At 45.7% G+C, this 18,218-nt stretch overlaps 1 protein-coding gene and 1 non-coding gene across 2 annotated transcripts; both read left to right on the plus strand.

The window, feature by feature from the left end:
• The first annotated feature begins 1,063 nt into the window (after positions 1–1,063).
• Positions 1,064–17,702, plus strand: LOC108301627 (intraflagellar transport protein 172 homolog). Its single transcript, XM_017524755.2, is given in 22 exon segments — positions 1,064–1,139; positions 6,937–7,153; positions 7,381–7,488; positions 9,369–9,453; positions 9,794–9,885; positions 10,765–10,854; positions 11,061–11,310; positions 11,486–11,564; positions 11,771–11,909; positions 12,091–12,198; positions 12,200–12,218; positions 12,744–12,833; positions 13,387–13,484; positions 13,636–13,768; positions 13,854–13,970; positions 14,441–14,583; positions 16,168–16,214; positions 16,217–16,260; positions 16,406–16,470; positions 16,663–16,843; positions 17,087–17,196; positions 17,309–17,702. Coding segments are annotated over 22 exon segments (2,601 nt in total). The 3' UTR covers positions 17,619–17,702.
• On the plus strand, positions 2,189–2,290 carry LOC119471039. The gene has a single exon (XR_005200029.1). It is a non-coding gene; the product is annotated as a U6 spliceosomal RNA (small nuclear RNA).
• Positions 17,703–18,218: the final 516 nt, after the last annotated feature.

Here is an 18,218-nt window from a genome sequence, read left to right on the forward strand (position 1 = left end):
GTTTTGATGCCATCTCTCAGAAACATCTCTCTGGTTCCTCTCAGGGACCAGAGCAAATTCTGATACAGCACCGCTTTTGTGTAGTGCCAAAGCCTCCCTAAATATGGTCCTTCTGCTTCCCAACCTGTCATTCTTTTGGCGTTGTCTTGGGTAATTATCCACATTGCTTCTTAAGTCTTCTCCTTTACAGATAGCCTGGCAGGGATCTGGTGGCAATGAGAAGTATTCCTTTGAAAATGAGAATGTGAGTAGAGCTTGCTTCACTATCACCATCTCCATAAGCCTCCTTCTAGCTTCTGTGTCATAAAGATGGCAAGTTGCAAGGGATAGGGAAACAGCAGATAAAGAAACAGGGAGAATGAAATTGGCAGGGTAGGAGAACAAGGAGAAAAGTGGGAGTCACCTTGAACTGACAGTACACCTCGCACATCTGTTTTTCTTCATGTAGCCTTTCCACCATAGAACAACTCCATTTTTCCCAGGTATGTATGATCTTCAATGCCAGAGAGCTAACCCTGGTGGACTATGGAAATAACGACACCTTGGGTTATGTATGCACTGAATTCATGAACCCCCACCTCCTCAGGTAACCTCACAAGATTTTCTGAATCCCTGAAACCCAAAAAATTCCTTTTGGACTCCTAAGTTCTGTATCCTCCAGTTAATCTAAAAGCTTCAGCCAGGCATGGTGGCTCATGCCTATGATCCCAGAACTTTGGAAGGCTGAGGCAAGCAGGTTACTTGAGTCCAGGAGTTCAAGATCAGCCTGGGCAACATGGTGAAACCCCCTCTCTACTAAAAATACAAAAAATTATTCAGGCATGTTGGCACACACCTGTAGTCCCAGCTACTGAGGAGGCTGAGGTGGGAGAAACACCTGGAGCCTGGGAAGTCAAGATCACGGCTGTAGTGAGCCGTGATCACACCACTGCCCTCCAGCTGGGGCAACCAAATAAATAAATAAAACTTCATCCCATGTGGTACTTCAGAGCCTTTAATAAACATCCCAACTACCTAAGCCCATTTTGCCTTACCTCACCCTTCATGTTTCAGTGTTCGTATTATGGAGCAGCGTCAGCAAGGAACAGAAGATCATAAGAAATTGACTTATTTTGTTGGTATTAAGACTGTTGCTATAGGTGAGTGAGACTCTCTCATAATTTTAATAACAAAATAGATGTTTATATCACACTTTTATACCACAGGATTGTATTCAGCTGGGAATGCAGGAATCTGAGAAGCATCAGGTAAATAGTAACCCCACACATACAGTGGATATATGAAATGTTTAAGTTGATAAGTATACATCTATACCTAGATATCTAGATATAAACACAAAGGTGCAGGCCAGGCGCAGTTGCTCATACTTGTAATCCCAGCACTTTGGAAGGACAAGGCAGGAGGATCATTTGAGCCCAGTAGTTCAAGGATGTAGTGAGCTATGATTGTGCCACTGCACTCCAGCCTAGATGATGGAGTAAGGCCCTGTCTCTTAAAACAAAAAGAAAGCAACAAAAAAACCCCAAACGTCTATATAATTATTCATGTTCTCTAGACATATATCTTAGGGTTAGCAAATTGTGAGTGGTAGAGAAGTCACATTAAATTTATGAATTTTCCTGTTTAGATTTCATAGAATCATAAACTGTTAGAACTGGAAGAGGTCTTATTTTTTGTATGGTTTATCATTAGTAACTAATAATGATAGAAACTTTATTTGCATTTCACAAATATTCACATTTATAAATCTTATATGTTAATATTTGTATTGTGAAATGTTTCAAGCATAAATATAATATGAAGAATAGCATTACCTATACAATGTAGCTGTTGAAAATGGGGCTCTGGGCCAGGCACAGTGGCTCATGCCTGTAATCCCAGCACTTCGGAAGGCTGAGGCGGGCGGATTGCTTGAGCTCAGGAGTTTGCGACAAGCCTAGGCAACATGGTGAGACCTTGTCTCTATTTTTAAAAAAAGAAAAAAAAAAGAATAGGGCTCTGGAGTCATACCATCCCGCTTCTCTACCTGTGTGATCCTAGGAAGTTACTTCATCTTTCTATGTCCCAATTTCCTCATCTACAAAGTAGGGATAAAAATAGTGCCTACTTCATATGACATACACTTCTTATGCCTGGAATATAGTAAGCACTTAATAAGTGTTAGCTATTAATAATAATGATATTTTGCTTGCTCTGGCAGCACATATATTAAAATTGGAATGATAAAGAGAAGATTAGCATGGCCCTGTGCAAGAATGACACACAAATTTATGAAGCTTTCCACTTAAAATCAATTTTTTAAAAAATGATAGTATCACTTGTTTATCCATACCCAGTTCTGTCAAATCCTGACATTTTGTTATATTTACCTTGAATCATTTTATATCTTCTCTCTTATTGATAGGCATTTAAGTTGCTGACTTTTCACTCTTACAGTGATTCAGTTCTCCAAGCTCCATATCTAGAATGGAATTGCTAAATCATAGAGGAGCTGTGTCTTCAACTTCACTAAATATTTCCAAAACACTTTTCTCCAAAGAAGTTCTACCAATTTATATTCCCACCAGCAGTTAGAGTTTCTATTGTCTGACATCCTCTGTAATACTTGAAATTGCCTGAGTTCATAATTTGGCTTAAACATGATATACATAAAATTGTATCTCATTATATTAATTTCACATGTAATATTCATTGAACATTTATATTGCTAGTTCCTATCTCTTACCCATTTTTAAAATCAGAGTGTGTCTTCCTTATTGATTTGAAGGAGTTCTTTGCATATGCTTGTATAGACTTTGGTGGTTATTTGCATTGCAGATTTTTTTGTTTGTTTGTTTGTTTTTGAGATGGAGTCTCGCTCTGTCACCCAGGCTGGAGTGCAATGGCGCGCTGTCGGCTCACCGCAACCTCCGCCTCCTGGGTTCAAGCAATTCTTCTCCCTCAGCCTCCTGAATAGCTGGAATTACACGTACACGCCACCACACCCGGCTAATTTTTGTATTTTTAAGTAGAGACAGGGTTTCACCATGTTGGCCAGGCTGGTCTCGAACCCCTGACTTTGTGATCCCCCCACCTCAGCCTCCCAAAGTGCTGGCATTACAGACGTGAGCCACTACACCCAGCCAAGACTTTAACTTTCTTTTTTTTTTTTTTCCATTTATTTATTTTATTGCATTTTAGGTTTTGGGGTACATGTGAAGAACATGTAAGATTGTTGCATAGGTACACACGTGGCAGTGTGATTTGCTGCCTTCCTCCCCATCACCTACATCTGGCATCTCTCCCCTACTCCCCACCACCCTCCGTCCCTCCCCTATTTCCCCCCAACTGACCCCAGTGAGTAGTGCTCCCCTCCCTGTGTCCATGTGTTCTCCTTGTTCAACACCTGCCTATGAGTGAGAACATGCAGTGTTTCATCTTCTGCTCTTCTGTCAGTTTGCTGAGAATGATGGTTTCCAGGTTCATCCATGTCCCTACAAAGGACACAAACTCATCATTTTTGATGGCTACATAATATACCATGGTGTATATGTGCCACATTTTCCCTATCCAGTCTATCGTCGATGGGCATTTGGGTTGGTTCCAGGTCTTTGCTATTGTAAACAGTGCTGCAGTGAACATTCATGTGCACGTGCAAGACTTTAACTTTCATCTCTTTCCCTGTATCATTGTTTACCAGTATTTTGGTTCTAATCCTTTGTCCCCAAAGGTAGGCATGATTATTTTATTTTATTTGAGACGGAGTCTCTCTGTCACCAAGGCCGGGGTGCAGTGGCGTGATCTAGGCTCACTGCAACCTCTGCTTTCCAGGTTCAAGGGATTTTCCTGCCTCAGCCTCCCAAGTAGCTGGTGTTACAGGTGCCCACCACTATGCCTGACCAATTTTTGTATTTTTATTAGAGACGGGGTTTTGCCATGTTGGCCAGGCTGGTCTTGAACACCTGACCTTAGGTGATCCACCTGCCTTGGCCTCCCATAGTGCTGGGATTACAAGCATGAGCCACTGAGCCCTGCCTGGTTATTTTATAAGACAGAATTCATTTCGATTTACCATCATGGTACCAGTTCCTTTGTTTACCTTTTCTTTTTGCAATGCCAATCTTCCCTCTGGAATGACTTTTCCTCTTCTTGGAGAATATTACTGAGAAGTTTTTTGTTTCTGTTTTTTGAGACAGGGTCTTGCTCTGTTGCCCAGGCTGGAGTGCAGTGGCACGATCTTGGCTCATTGCAACCTCTACCTCCTAGGTTAAAGTGGTTCTCCCACCTCAGCGTCCCAAGTAGTGGGGATTACAGGCATGTGCCACCACCCCTGGCTAATTTTTGTACTTTTAATAGAGATGGGTTTCATCATGTTGGCCAGGCTGGTCTCAAACTCCTGACCTCAAGTGATCCACCCCTACTTAGTCTCCCAAAGTGCTGGGAGTACAGACATGAGCCACCGCGCCAGTCTTACTTAGAAGTTTCTTCAGTGAAAGATGGTAAATTCTCAGTTTTTGATTATCTGAAAATGTTTTTATTTATCCTTTATTCTAAAAAGATGCTTGGACTCAGTACCCAGTTCTAGATTGACAGTTAATTTTTCTTAATTTGTAAATCTTGTCTCATTAATTGACTTCCATTGCTGTTGTGAGAAATTTAACAGCGGCCATTTCTGTACAGCTGATCTGTTTTTTTTCTTTGGTTTCTTTTAAAGTCTTCTTTTTTAGGCCTGGGCACAGTGGCTTATGCCTGTAATTCCAGCACTTTGGAAGGCTGATACGGGTGGATCACTTGAGGCTAGGAGTTTGAGACCAGCCTGGCCAACATGAAGAAACCCTGTCTCTACTAAAAATGACAAAAATTTGCCAAGTGTGGTGGCACGCGTCTGTAATCCCACGTACTCAGGAGGCTGAGGCATGAGAATCACTTGAACATGGAAGGCAGAGGTTGCAGTAAGCCAAAGTTGTACCACTGCGCTCCAGCCTGAGTGAAAGACTGAGACCCTGTCTCAGAAAAAAAAAAAATTCTGTTTTTCTCAGGTGTTTTGAAGTTTCACTACGATGCGTCTAGATATAAAATTTTCACATTTATACTGCTTAGTATAGATTGTGCTCCTGTGTTTATGAATACACATATTTTCATCACTCCTGGAAGTTTCTTAGTCATTATCTCTTTGAACATTGCTTCAGCCATTCTCTAGGCTCTTCATCAGAACTCTAGTTAGGCAAATGTTAGATTTCTTGTTTTACATTTTTAACTTCCCTTTCATACTTTCTTTCTTCCTGCTCCATGCTCTATTCTGGATAATTATTTTTTTCTTTTTTTTGGAGACAGGGTCTCACTCTGTTGTCCCATGCTGGAATGCAGTGGCATGATCTTAGTTCACTGTAGCCTCGACCTCCCGGGCTCAAGCGATCCTCCTATCTCAGCCTCCCGAGTATCTGGGACTACAGGTGTATGATACCACGCCCAGCTTTTTTATCCAGCCCAATTTTCTGTAAATATATATTCTCAGTATGTTTCCCAGGCTGGTCCAAAACTCCTGGGCTCAAGCAATCTTCCCGCCTCAGCCTCCCAAAGTACTGGGATTACAGCCATGAGCCACTGCATCTGGCCTCTGGGTAATTTCTTTAGATCTGTTTTGATTCATTGATTTGCTTTTCATCATTGTCTAATCTGCTATTTAAATTGTTCATTGAGTTTTTTACCTCAAACATTAAATTTTTCTTTATTTGATTTCTCCAGTCTGTCAGGCCATATGGATTTCTTATTCATTGCTTAATTTTTCATTTCATCTTTTAAGATATTTAGGTATTTCATAAATAATCATTTTACATTCCATAACTAGGCTTTTTAAAACAAAACAAAACAAAAAACAGGGTCTCACTCTGTCATCCAGGCTGTGCAGTGGCATGATCACAGCTCACTGCAGGCTCAAACTCCTGGGCTCAAATGATCCTCTCACCTCAGCCTCCTGAGCAGCTGGGACTACCAGTACATGCAACCACACCTGGCTAATTCCCTATTTTTTTTTTTTTTTTCTTCAGTAGAGATGAGGTCTCGTTTTGTTGCCCAGGCTGGTCTTGAACTCCTGAGCTCAGGTGATCCTCCCACCTTGGTCTCGCAAAGTGCTGGGATTACAGGTATGAGCCACCAAGCCCAGCCTTTAACTGTTATTTTTAATATCAGAGATTCTTGAAGGTCTAAAATTGTTGTTTATAGTTATTACTTATTCTTTCCTAGTGGTTTGTTTCCTTGTATTTTTTTTTTTTTAATTGTGAGCTCAAGTTACTTTGAATGTATTCTTTTGGAATCCTGAGGGCCTAAGATGGATATGTTCTCCTCCAGTGATGATTCGGTCTTTCTTCTGCAGGCAGCAGGCATATTAATGATCTGTGACCATTACTTTTGTTGCCTTTACTAAAGAGTGGGTCCCAGGTTTAGTTAAGGATTCTCAAATTCAGCCTCCCCATCCTGCTGGAGGGCCTGAGGTTTATTCTCCTGACACTCCGTTTGCATTCAGGACAACTGTACTTTTCCCATTTGCTCACTTTCCTGTTTTTCTTGCTCAGGATTTCGCTTATTGACCTTTTTCTTTCTGTCTTTTTTTGAGAGAGAAGGGTAGGATATGGGTAGGGAACATCCTTAGTGATTTCTTCAAGTAAGCCCAAGCAATGCATTAAAAAGCATGTCCAGGTTCAAGTTGTATTTTAACAAGAGAACCCTTAAGAATATCTACTCTTATGGTACTGCTGGAAGCAGAAGTGGATGCCACACTTTGTACCTCTAGGAATTGGTGCTGTCACGGTTAGGACTATACTTTAACCCAAGGATATCGCTACAAATAAAGTATTTTTTTTATGCTTGAGAGAGACTAAAATGTTAGGAAAATCAGGTCTGCTGTGACTCTTGAGCACTGGGTTGGATGAGGGTGGGTCTGTTCTACAATTGATTCAGTGGAAACTAAGCTGAAATTGGGGTGGGATGACCCCAATTCAGTGGAAACTAAGCTGAAATTGGGGGATGACCTTTTACAGGGTGATGTTATAGGTCTGGAGCGGGGCGGGGGAAAGACCGAGGTGATGGTGATGGAAGGTGTGACTGCTGTTGCCTACACACTGGATGAAGGCCTCATCGAGTTTGGAACAGCCATTGATGATGGCAATTACACCCGGTGAGAGGCTGGCCAATAGCCAGTGAGGTGGTGGGAGAGTCTGATTCTGAGAGGGGAGGACCTGGGGTGGGGTGTAAAACTGGCCAAAACTGTTAAGGATCCAGTGATCCTGGGAGGAGATGAGACAAAAATGGCCCTTCCCGTTTCCCTTGCCCCATCATCAGTCTTCTGCTGCGTCTTCCTGACTCATCCCTCATTCCTTTTGCTTTGCTTCCTTACCTTTCCAGGGCAACAGCTTTCTTAGAGACTCTGGAAATGACCCCAGAAACAGAGGCAATGTGGAAAACCTTGAGTAAACTGGCACTAGAGGCAAGGCAACTACACATTGCGGAGAGGTGAGGTGTAGAACAGAGGTCCAGGCAGCTAGGAGGGATGACCACATGCATGTTTTCCCTGTGGGCCGCTCCAACCCAGTGTTAAGGCACTGCTTCCCTTCCCACTGCCAGCAAATAACATAGAGCCTTTCTGCATTACAATATTCCAAACACTCTCCCATCCTCGATTATAAGGGTATGTCTTGGCCAGGCACAGTGGCTCATGCCTGTAATCCTAGCACTTTAAGAGGCCGAGGCAGGGGGATCGCTTGATCCAGGAGTTTGAGACCAGACTGGCCAACATGGCGAAACCCCAACTCTACTAAAAATATAAAAATTAGCCGGGCAGGGTGGTGCGCACCTGTGGTCTCAGCTACTCAGCAGGCTGAGGCACAGGAATCGCTTGAACCTGGGAGGCAAAGGTTGCAGTGAGCTGAGGTCATATCACTGCACTCTAGCCCGGGTGACAGAGTGAGACCTTATCTCAAAAAGAAAAAAAGTCAAAAAACAAGAGTATATTTTCTGCTGTTTTTACTGCCCCTTCTTGTAACTAGGTTCCCCTTAACATGTTTTACTAATCATACCCTTCAACCCATGCATATGTGTATAATCCAGGTTTAGTATAGCAGTGTAGTTAATAGGACAAACTTGGGGCTCCAGACTCCTTGAGTTCAAATCTTGGTTCCAGTTACCAACTTGTATAACCTTAGAGAGATTATTTGACTGTCCACACCTTGGCTTCTTTATTTCCTCAGTGTAGAATAGGGATAATAATAGTGTTTGCCTCATATGATGATAAAGAAGATGGTAAGGATATTGGTAGAGAAGGAGTGATGAGAGAATCTGTGCAAAGTGCTCAATAAATGTCACCTGCTGCCAGGTGGGAATCATCCTTGATCCCATTTTCCCCATACTTCCCACATGTAGATAGATTATCAGCAAGTCCTAAGGACTTTCTTCGAAACACATCCTGATGTCTCCATCCTAGTGCAGACCACTGCCCTCACCCACCTGCAATATTGCACAGCCTCTTAATTAGTCTTACTGTTTCTTGTACCCCTACCATCTGTTCATTTCAGAGCAGCTGAGGTAATTTTTTTAAACATAGATTGTGTCTTTTTCATGACTGGAACCTTCCAATAGCTTACTCTTTTACTTGGTATAAAAACCAAACTCCTTGTGTGGCCTTAGCCATGAAGGATTTTGGCCTCTGCTTCCTTCTCATGCCAGTCCCCTACTTGCCCATTAGTCTCCAACCACACTGGCCTCCTTCAGGATCTGTGAGCGTGCCAAGCTCATAGCTGCTATAATAGGGCCTTTACACTAGCTGTTCCCTCTCAGGAATGACTTTTGCCCATCCTACCATGACTGGCTTTTTCTTGTATTCAGGTTTCAGCTCAGATCAGTTCATCAGGGAGACCTTCTCCAACTACTAACTAAAGTGGCCCGTTCAGTCACTATAACAGGGGCGTCCAATCTTTTGGCTTCCCTGGCCCACACTGGAAGAATTATCATCTTGGGCCACACATAAAATACACTAACACTAATGATAGCTGATGAGCTTAAAAAAAAGAAAAGAAAGAATAAAAAAAAATCTCATGAGGTTTATGAATTTGTGTTGGGCCACATTCAAAGCCACCTCGGGCCATGGGTTGAACAAGCTTGATCTATAATATTACATGATTTTATTTTTTATTATCTCCACTTTTACTAATTATTTGTCTCCACTAGAATGCACGTTCTTTGAGAGCAAAGCCCTCATCATCCCTTTTCTCCTATGTGTCTCCAGTGACAAGCACACTGCCTGGCACATCATAGATGCACATCAATTTGTATTTGCTGAACCAATGAATTAATGACGATTCTGTAATAATATTAATGTCTTTGCTTCCATGCCGTAGGTGCTTTTCTGCTTTGGGCCAAGTAGCAAAAGCTCAATTCCTGCATGAGACCAATGAGATTGCAGATCAAGTATCCCGGGAATATGCAAGTATTATGCTCCTGATTCATTCCATCTCCCAAACTGATTTCTCGTAGTATTCAGCCCTATGATTCCTAGCTTTCCAGCCATCCCTAGTTTCCTTTACCCTGCCCACCCCACCTCTACCCACCAGTCAGACCATTTCAGAATCGCTAAACCTCAAACCTTTAAGCTCCATGAAGTGTTTTACCTTCCCAAATATTTTCTTTCTTATTTTTTGTTTCTAACTTCCTGTTGATTCATAAGGTCTTTTATTTTCTACATCCATCTGGCCTTCTAATCTCAGCCCTCACAGACAGAACAGCAGCAACTACAGAAAAACCAGAACCTCCTTTTTCCCCACAGGGTGGAGAAGGGACAGACTTTTATCAGGTCTGAGCATGTTTAGCAGTGCTGGAAAAGAACCACAAACTGGCTGAAATGATCTTTTTGGAACAGGTAATAGCAAAAGAGGGACAGGATGCAGGGGGGATATGAGGGAAAAAGACGGAAAAGGGGGAGCAAACTCAAGGGAGGAAAGTGTGCTGGTGAGCGAGGCTTCCAAATGTTTGGGGAAAGCTTTCAGAGAGATTTACATAGTTAATTTCACCCCTTCCTTTATTTCCTCCTCTTGTGTTAGTCCTTACTTTTCTAGACAAACTTCCTTCTTGGGCCTTTGATTACTTCTTTCTTTCATAAGCAGTCTGCTTCCTCCCCTCCAGTCCGGAGCCTGTCTTTGCAATTCTTGTGCATAGGGTTCGATCCACGTTTTGTTTGTGGCTGGAAACTTACACAATTTGAGGAACTCTCTTTAAGAACAGTTGCCTTAGGCTGGGCGTGGTGGCTCACGCCAGTAATCCCAGCACGTTGGGAGTCTGAGGCAGGTGGATCACATGAGGGCAGGAGTTTAAGACCAACCTGGCCAACATGATGAAACCCCGTCTCTACTAAAAATACAAAAAAAAATTAGCCAGCTTTGGTGGCACACGCCTGTATGTAATCCCAGCTACTTGGGAGGCTGAGGCGGAAGAATCGCTTGAGCCTAGGAAGCGGAGGCTGCAGTGAGCTGAGATCGCACCCCTGCCTTCCAGCCTGGGCGACAGAGCAAGACTACATCTCAAAAACAAAGAACAGTTGCTTTGGAAAGGGCTTGTGCAAATAAGGAGCCCTGAAGCTTAAGCTTTTTTTTAGTTTCCCAATATTTTCGCTGGTATAGTAGTTAAAAGGTAAGGTTTTTGGTCCTCATGTGCTGCCATCTTAGCCAGGCTGAGGAGAACTTGCTGCTTTCTGATCCTCAAATCCTTCTGTCATCCTCTCTGCTCTGCCTGTTTCCCCTCAAATGCTGTGGAGGAGGCCATGGGCATGTACCAGGAGCTACACCGTTCGGATGAGTGTATCGTTGTGGCTCAAGCCAAGGTATCTATTTTGTCTTCTCCACAGTTGTTCAGAATTTGGTTCTGCCAATTTCAAAACCTTCTTTTGTCAAGGAGGCCATAGAAACCAGAACAGGGTTGGGGCTTGGACTTGATGTGATGAGGAGTTAGGATACTGCTCACCCAGGAGGATTTCCCTTGTTACAGAGGGATTGGAGAAGCGTGGGAGGCACAAGGGTAGGAAGGGCTGTGATTCCTAGTTCTCACCCAGCCCTGGAGAATCTATGCTGGAGTTATTACCAGTGGCTGGTGGACACACAGCAGGAGGAGCGAGCAGGTGAACTACAGGAGAGCCAAGGAGATGGGCTAGCAGCCTTCAGCCTCTACCTCAAAGATGGGCTCCCTGCCAAAGCTGCTCGGTTGGTGCTGTCCCGAGAGGAACTGCTAGCCAACACAGAGCTGGTAGAACACATCACTGCAGCCCTTATCAAGGGGGAACTCTACGAAAGGGTGTGCTCACTTCCTCTTCCTAGCCCTTATCTCCAGAGCTCAGGACCCTTCTCTCGCCCAGAGGAGTCTCAGGGCACAGAGTGCTTCCTGACTGCTGGTGTTCCCTTGTTTTTGGAGCTAATACTGGATTCTTTGCGTTGTAGGGGTACCATAGTAATGGGGTATGTGTTAACAGGCAGGTGATCTCTTTGAGAAGATTCACAATCCACAGCAGGCCCTGGAGTGCTACCGTAAAGGGAATGCGTTCATGAAAGGTACTAGCCCCCTATAAGCCATCCTTTACTGTTATGGACCCTTGCCCATCCGTCTCCCCAGCACCTCTTGGTGCGTGTGTTCAGGTTGCCTGGCTCCAGTTCTCCATTCTTCCCCTTCTCACTCCGTGCTTCATCTCCCTGTCCTACCTTTTTCCTGAGGTCCATCCATGGAAGTCTGGGCTGAGCACCTTTTCTCTCCCTGGCAGCGGTAGAGCTGGCTCGATTGGCCTTCCCAGGGGAGGTGGTGAAACTAGAGGAGGCATGGGGGGACCACCTGGTGCAGCAGAAGCAGCTTGATGCAGCCATTAATCACTACATCGAAGCCAGGTATGGGAGTATGGGAGTGTAAAGGACATTTGGGTGTGAAGTGAGGGGCAGTGGAGCCAGTAAGGACACCAAGGCCGAAAAGAAGAGATCTCAAAATGTAGGGGGAAGTGTGCTTAAGGGGTCCCTTTACCTCCGTTCATCTTCATCTTTCAGCCTACATATTTATATCGTTCCCAACTTTGCCATGTGCTCCATTAAGACAATTTGAGGCCACCCTGGGTGCCCGCCAGTGGAAGAAGGCAATTTATATATTAGATCTACAGGACCGGAACACCGCGTCCAAATACTGTCCTCTCGTGGCCCAACACATCTCTGCAGGAGTATGAGGTGAGGGAGAGTCCTTTCCGCAGCATGAGGTGCAGTAGAGGATAACAGTGAGAGAACCTGAAACAGGAAGTGGAGGCCAGTTCACCTGATCCTTCTTTCTGGGCCCCAAACAGCATCACCACCTTGAATGAGAAAAGAACAGTTTACTTTCCCAATTTCATTCCAGCGTGACACAGATACCTCCCTTCACCCCAGATATATAAAGTGAGTCTCTAGCTCTGTTCCAGCCAGCACGAGTGATTCTTCATGAATAACTCTAACATAGTTACAATATAAAATTGCTTTGCATTGCAGAAACGTGAGGCCCTTTTGAATTCCACTGTATTGTCCTCGTACTGTTTGGGGCTGGCCTTTCTTTTTAAATGGTAGACTGTGTGAGACACCCATACTCATCTTTTCTTCTCTATTACTATAAGGTCATATCACAGGCCTTCTACCATCTCAGCTGAGGTTTGTTCTTTCCTTGTTGAAGCTACTTTAAGTCTGTTGCTCTGACCTTTTGTGTCTACCTCTCATCAACTACAGATTGCTGAGGAGCTCTATACTAAGGGAGACTGGACAAAAGACGCCGTAGATGTGAACACCCAGGCTGGCTATTGGGAACAGGCCCACAAGGTAGAGATGGGTGGAGTTCATGATAAGAGAACTCTGCCTTAGTGGCAGTGTGGCCTCATTGCTGGGTCTGTTTCTCCTCTTTGCTTGGCTCCCTGAAAGCTGACAAAAAGTATCAAAAAACAGTCTGAGCCACTTTGATCCCTAGCCACAGAGAAAGGAAGGGATGAAGGGAGGCCCTTGTTTCCAGACCTGTCTATCATTCTTGAAGGAACAGATGGGCTCGGGAGCTGCAGAATCTGAACTACCACTCCTGAGGGCTCTGGTCACAATGATGTCTTTGTTCTTGCCCTACACTTCAGAGCCCAGTGGTTACAGTGGCAATGGGAGTGTATGTCCCAGCACAAGGCATTGCAGACCCTCCCACCTTAGCAGAATATAGTTCTTCCTCTGCTCCTTATGGACTTGGAATTCCCCGACCTGACTAGTAGAGTGGCAATAACCAAACTTCTGTGATTGTTGGGAGAGTTCAGAGTTCCTAAAAAACAGGTTCCCTTGAAGGCCTGCTTCCCTGGGGAATTGGACCTGAGGCTACCCTTCCTCTGTGCCTCCACAGCTGGCAATGAAATGCATGAGACCAGAAGATGTGTCAGTGCTGTACATCACCCAGGCCCAGGAAATGGGGAAGCAGGGCAAGTACCGTGAGGCTGAAAGGTGAGCCGTGGCCTCAGAGGAGGTGTAGGGATAGATGAGATTTCATTGCTGGGAGGAGGGATGGGGTCTCAGGATGTGTACCCTCTGCCCAGAAGGCAGAGACGGCAGGGATCTGGGTCTAGGAGGCCCTAGGTGTATCTCCCTTCCCCAGGCTCTATGTGACAGTAGAAGAGCCTAATCTTGCCATCACCATGTACAAAAAGCACAAGCTGTATGATGACATGATCCGCCTGGTTGGGAAGCACCATCCAGATCTCAATGACACACACCTACATCTGGGCAAGGTGAGCCCTTCTCCTGGCTCTACCTATCTCTTCCCCAACCAGGCTCCACCTTCCCATCCTTCCATCTTGACTCACCTTCCTGCAGGAGCTGGAGGCTGAAGGCCGACTACAGGAGGCCGAGTACCACTACCTCGAGGCCCAGGAATGGAAGGCAACAGTGAACATGTACCGAGCCAGTGGGCTTTGGGAAGAGGCCTATGGGGTAAGGAATTCAGGCCACACTAAGGGATACATGCATCATTTTTTCCCACATTTTTTTTTCTTTTTTCTTTTTTTTTTTCAGACAGGGTGTCACTGTCACCCAGGCTGGAGTGCAGTGATGCAATTACAGCTCACTGCAGCCTTGACCTGCTGGGCTTAAGTAATGGATCCTCCCACTTCAACCTCCTGTGTAGCTGGGACTACAGGTGTGCACACCACACCTGGCTAATTTTTAAATTTTTTTATAGAGGCAGGTTTTCACCATGTTGCCCAGGCTGGTCTTGAACCCCTGGCCTCAAGTGATTGGCCTGCCTCTGCCTCCCAAAATGCTGGGATTACAGGCATGAGCCACTGCACCCAGCCTCTCCCTGTTAACTTAGAACAGTTACTGGATCCTTGTCAAAGCCAAGGTCAGAGATGAGAAGGGAGCAACTCTGTATTGGAGGATTATTGAGTGAGTTTGCTTTACAGGTGGCCAGGACTCAAGGAGGGGCTAATGCCCACAAACACGTGGCCTATCTGTGGGCAAAGAGCCTGGGAGGAGAAGCTGCAGTTAGACTGCTTACCAAGCTGGGACTCCTGGAAGCTTCTGTTGACCATGCTGCAGACAATTGGTGAGGCCCCAAACATTCTCTCCACAAGCCCCATCCCAGCCAGAGGCCCTCTCTAGATAAAGAAGATTGATGTATAACTGAAAAATATTTCCAGAAGCAGAGGTAAGAATGAAGAAATGTGGTAAAGGAAGATCCTTGGAAGGACATGATAGAGTGGCAAGAATAAATTAACTGCTCCTATTCCCTAGGGCTCAGAACAGTGTTTACTCTTTGGCCGTTCTAAGAAGGGTGGAGAGGGAACAGATTGTAAAGCTAGCACTGCAGACTGCACTAAGCCAGTCACTTGCATCTGGGTAGTGGAAGTGTGATTCTTCAAATGCAAAGTGAACTCTTCTTTTTTTTGGAAGCACCAGAGCTCATGAGGTATTTTATTTGTAAATATGTATTACATCTCCAGAAAAAGAATCCTTGCATTTTCCCTCCGATGTGTTGTTGTCTTGCTTCTTCATGGTTCGTGATGCCAGCTGAGGTTGTCAGTACAATAAAACCAAACTGGTGGCCGGGCGCGGTGTCTCACACCTGTAATCCCAGCACTTTGGGAGGCTGAGGTGAGTGGATCACGAGGTCCAGAGTTCGAGACCAGCCTGGCCAATCTGGTGAAACCCCCATCTCTACTAAAAATACAAAAATTAGCTGGGCATGGTGGCGGGCACCTGTAGTCCCAGCTACTTGGGAGGCTGAGGCATGGGAATCGCTTGAACCTGGGAGTTGGAGGTTGCAGCAAGCCAAGATCCTGCCATTGCACTCCAGCCTGGGCAACTGAGTGAGACTCCATCTCAACAACAAAAAAACCAAATTGGCAGGATGGGAGCAGATTATTCTGCCATTTTTCTAGATCTGAGTTGCATGTTGAATCTGGGGCTAATCACTCCACACTTGTTTAGCCTGCCTGTGAGTTTCACAACAATTTTCCTGGCTCTGTAATCATCAGTGATTTCAAATCCACCCAATGTAACCATATTTCATCATCACACTTACAAACCGGATGATGACTTTGGAGCACAGCCTGATAAGAACCTAGTGTTTGCTTCTCTTTCTGGCATTGCTGATGCTCTTGAGAGCATCAGCCAGGACATTCATGTGCACCATTGCGGCGGCGCAGAAAGATGGCGGAAAGAGCAAAGTGAACTTTTCTTAAGCAACTGTTGTAAATGCCAATCGTGGAGTCCAATGCTGAGGGTGATCTTGCTCATTTTTTGGACAGACTGTGTTTCTGATAATGTAGCTGGGGCTCAGGAGGAGGTGGTGAGCACCAGGAGCCCTCCTGGCCCTGTCAGCATAGGACTTCGAGGCTCACCCTCCCTTCCCCTTCGCAGGCCCATTCTCCTTCCTCAGGAGCAGCTGGCCTCAGGGAAGGCATAGGCTTTTCCAGACGTCTCTTGATCCATGCGGACAGTGACGTGGTCTTCACAGGGCTGCCTCCCTGTCTTCCTTTTTATCTCTGTGCTTTTCTGTCACTTCATGTCTGTTATCCTTAAACCTGTCACTTTTTCTCCCCTCAACCCTGTCCTTTCTGTTTTGTCTTGTTCCTTTTATGAAGGGAAGTGTGAAGTAAGAAAACTTTATCTGCACCTTTTGTTTCAGCAACTTTGAATTTGCTTTTGAACTCTCTCGGCTGGCTGTCAACCACAAAACCCCGAGATCCAACTCAAATACGCTATGTACCTGGAGGATGAGGTATGGGTGTGATTTGGACCCTGACCGCAGAGCCCTCTTGTTCCATCCCCTAGTGCACTGCTTCCTGGTGTGTAGACCCCAGTCACGGGGCTGCCTGTGATGCCGGTCTCCTTCCCATCACACACGGCTGTCCTTCTCCTTGTAGGGTAAATTGGAAGAGGCTGAAGCTGAATTCATCAGAGCTGGTAAACCCAAGGAAGCAGTCCTCATGTGAGTTACCCCATACATTCCTTAATCCTGTTTCCCCAGTCCCAGTCCCAGGATCTTTCATGATTATCTTGACCTTCATTCAAACCTAGAACAAATCAGTGTTAACACCCCTCAGTGACATGGCTGTTTGTCTCCCAGAATTGGGGACTTAGTCCTATACACATTCTCTCCTCTGTCCCCATTTGGGGGCAGGTTTGTCTATAACCAGGACTGGGAGGCAGCTCAGCGTGTGGCCAAGGCCCATGACCCTGACAGTGTCACTGAGGTGCTTGTGGGACAGGCTCAGAGGGCCTTGGAGGAGGAGGACTTTCAGAAAGTAGAAGGGCTTCTGCTCCGGGCCCAGAGATCAGGCCTGACTTTCAGTTATTATAAGGTGGGGCACTGGATTCAGGGCCATGAGGGGCGGGGGAGAGGGTCTGAGAACCCACAGAGAGCCACATTGACCCCTGGTATGAAGAAAGATCAGGGAGGTTAGTACTGGGGAGAGGGAAAGAAAGGAAAGGGGAAGGAGAAGAGAGGTCTAAGGACCCAGGAGTCCGTGGGCCAGGGCACCTGTGTGGCAGTGGGAAGCTGTCCTGCCTGCCTCTGCCGTCTTGATACCTGGAAATCTGAGCAGGAGGCTGGATTATGGAGTGACACGCTGCGGATCTGCAAGGACTATGAGCCCGGCCAGCTGGAGGCTCTGCAGGAAGAGTATGAGCAGGAAGCTACTAAGAAGGGGGCCAGGTATGAGGCCAGAGGTCCAGCAGCAGTGGCAGGGCTGGGAGGGCCATGAGGCATGCACAGGACAGAGCACACTGCCCCCCCATGCCTAGTCCCAGTGCTCCAATCTCCACAGGGGTGTGGAGGGACTCGTGGAACAAGCTCAACACTGGGAGCAGGCTGGAGAGTACAGCCGTGCCATGGACTGCTACCTCAAAGTGCGAGACTCTGGAAACAGCGGCCTAATGGAGAAGTGCTGGATGAAGGTGAGGGCAGCAGGCTCTTTCGGGCCCTCCTTCTTCCTAGGCCTCCATTCACACTCAGCTTCCCTTCTCACATCTACAGCTGTCTCTGTGTCTTTTCCTTTTCAATCAGGTAGCAGGAATCTGTGGAGCTCCTGCTGGATGATAGAGCCAGAACCTCTGAAGGCTGTTAAGCAGATATAAGACAGAGTCCTGACAGCGAAAAGTTAGGGGAGTTGGACTAACACATGGCTCAGTTAATATCATATCTGAGTAAAGACCAAATTGCTTGACTTAGAATTCAGAGAACAGTGAGATCTGTGTGGACTAGAGTAGTCAGGAAGGATCTGTGAAAAAGGAGGGAGGACTTGGACAGGAGCTCCAGGCACAGGAACTGGCCAGACAGGGAACATGACAAAGCATTGGCTCCGCGCCCCCCTCACCAATTCCTGAAAAGAAGCCTCCAGCAAATTAAGGCAGGCCAGTATGTGTCACAAATAATAAGACATACTGTATTGGAGAAGCCAACAGGATATATACAGTCATATACCACATAACAACATTTTGGTCAATAGTAGACCACATAGCTGGGCGTGGTGGCTCGTACCTGAAATCCTAGCACTTTGGGAGGCCGAGGCAGGTGGATCACTTGAGATCAGGAGTTCAAGACCAGCCTTACCTACATGGTAAAACCCTGTCTCTACTAAAAATACCCAGAAGAAATGAAGTTCTCCTGGGGAAATCACCTCAAACAGAAGAAGGCAACACTTTTTAGGAAAAATGTGCTGTCCTATCTTCCAGCAG

Source organism: Cebus imitator, unplaced genomic scaffold, assembly GCF_001604975.1.
Source record: "Cebus imitator isolate Cc_AM_T3 unplaced genomic scaffold, Cebus_imitator-1.0 Scaffold1, whole genome shotgun sequence".
NCBI lineage: Eukaryota > Metazoa > Chordata > Mammalia > Primates > Cebidae > Cebus > Cebus imitator.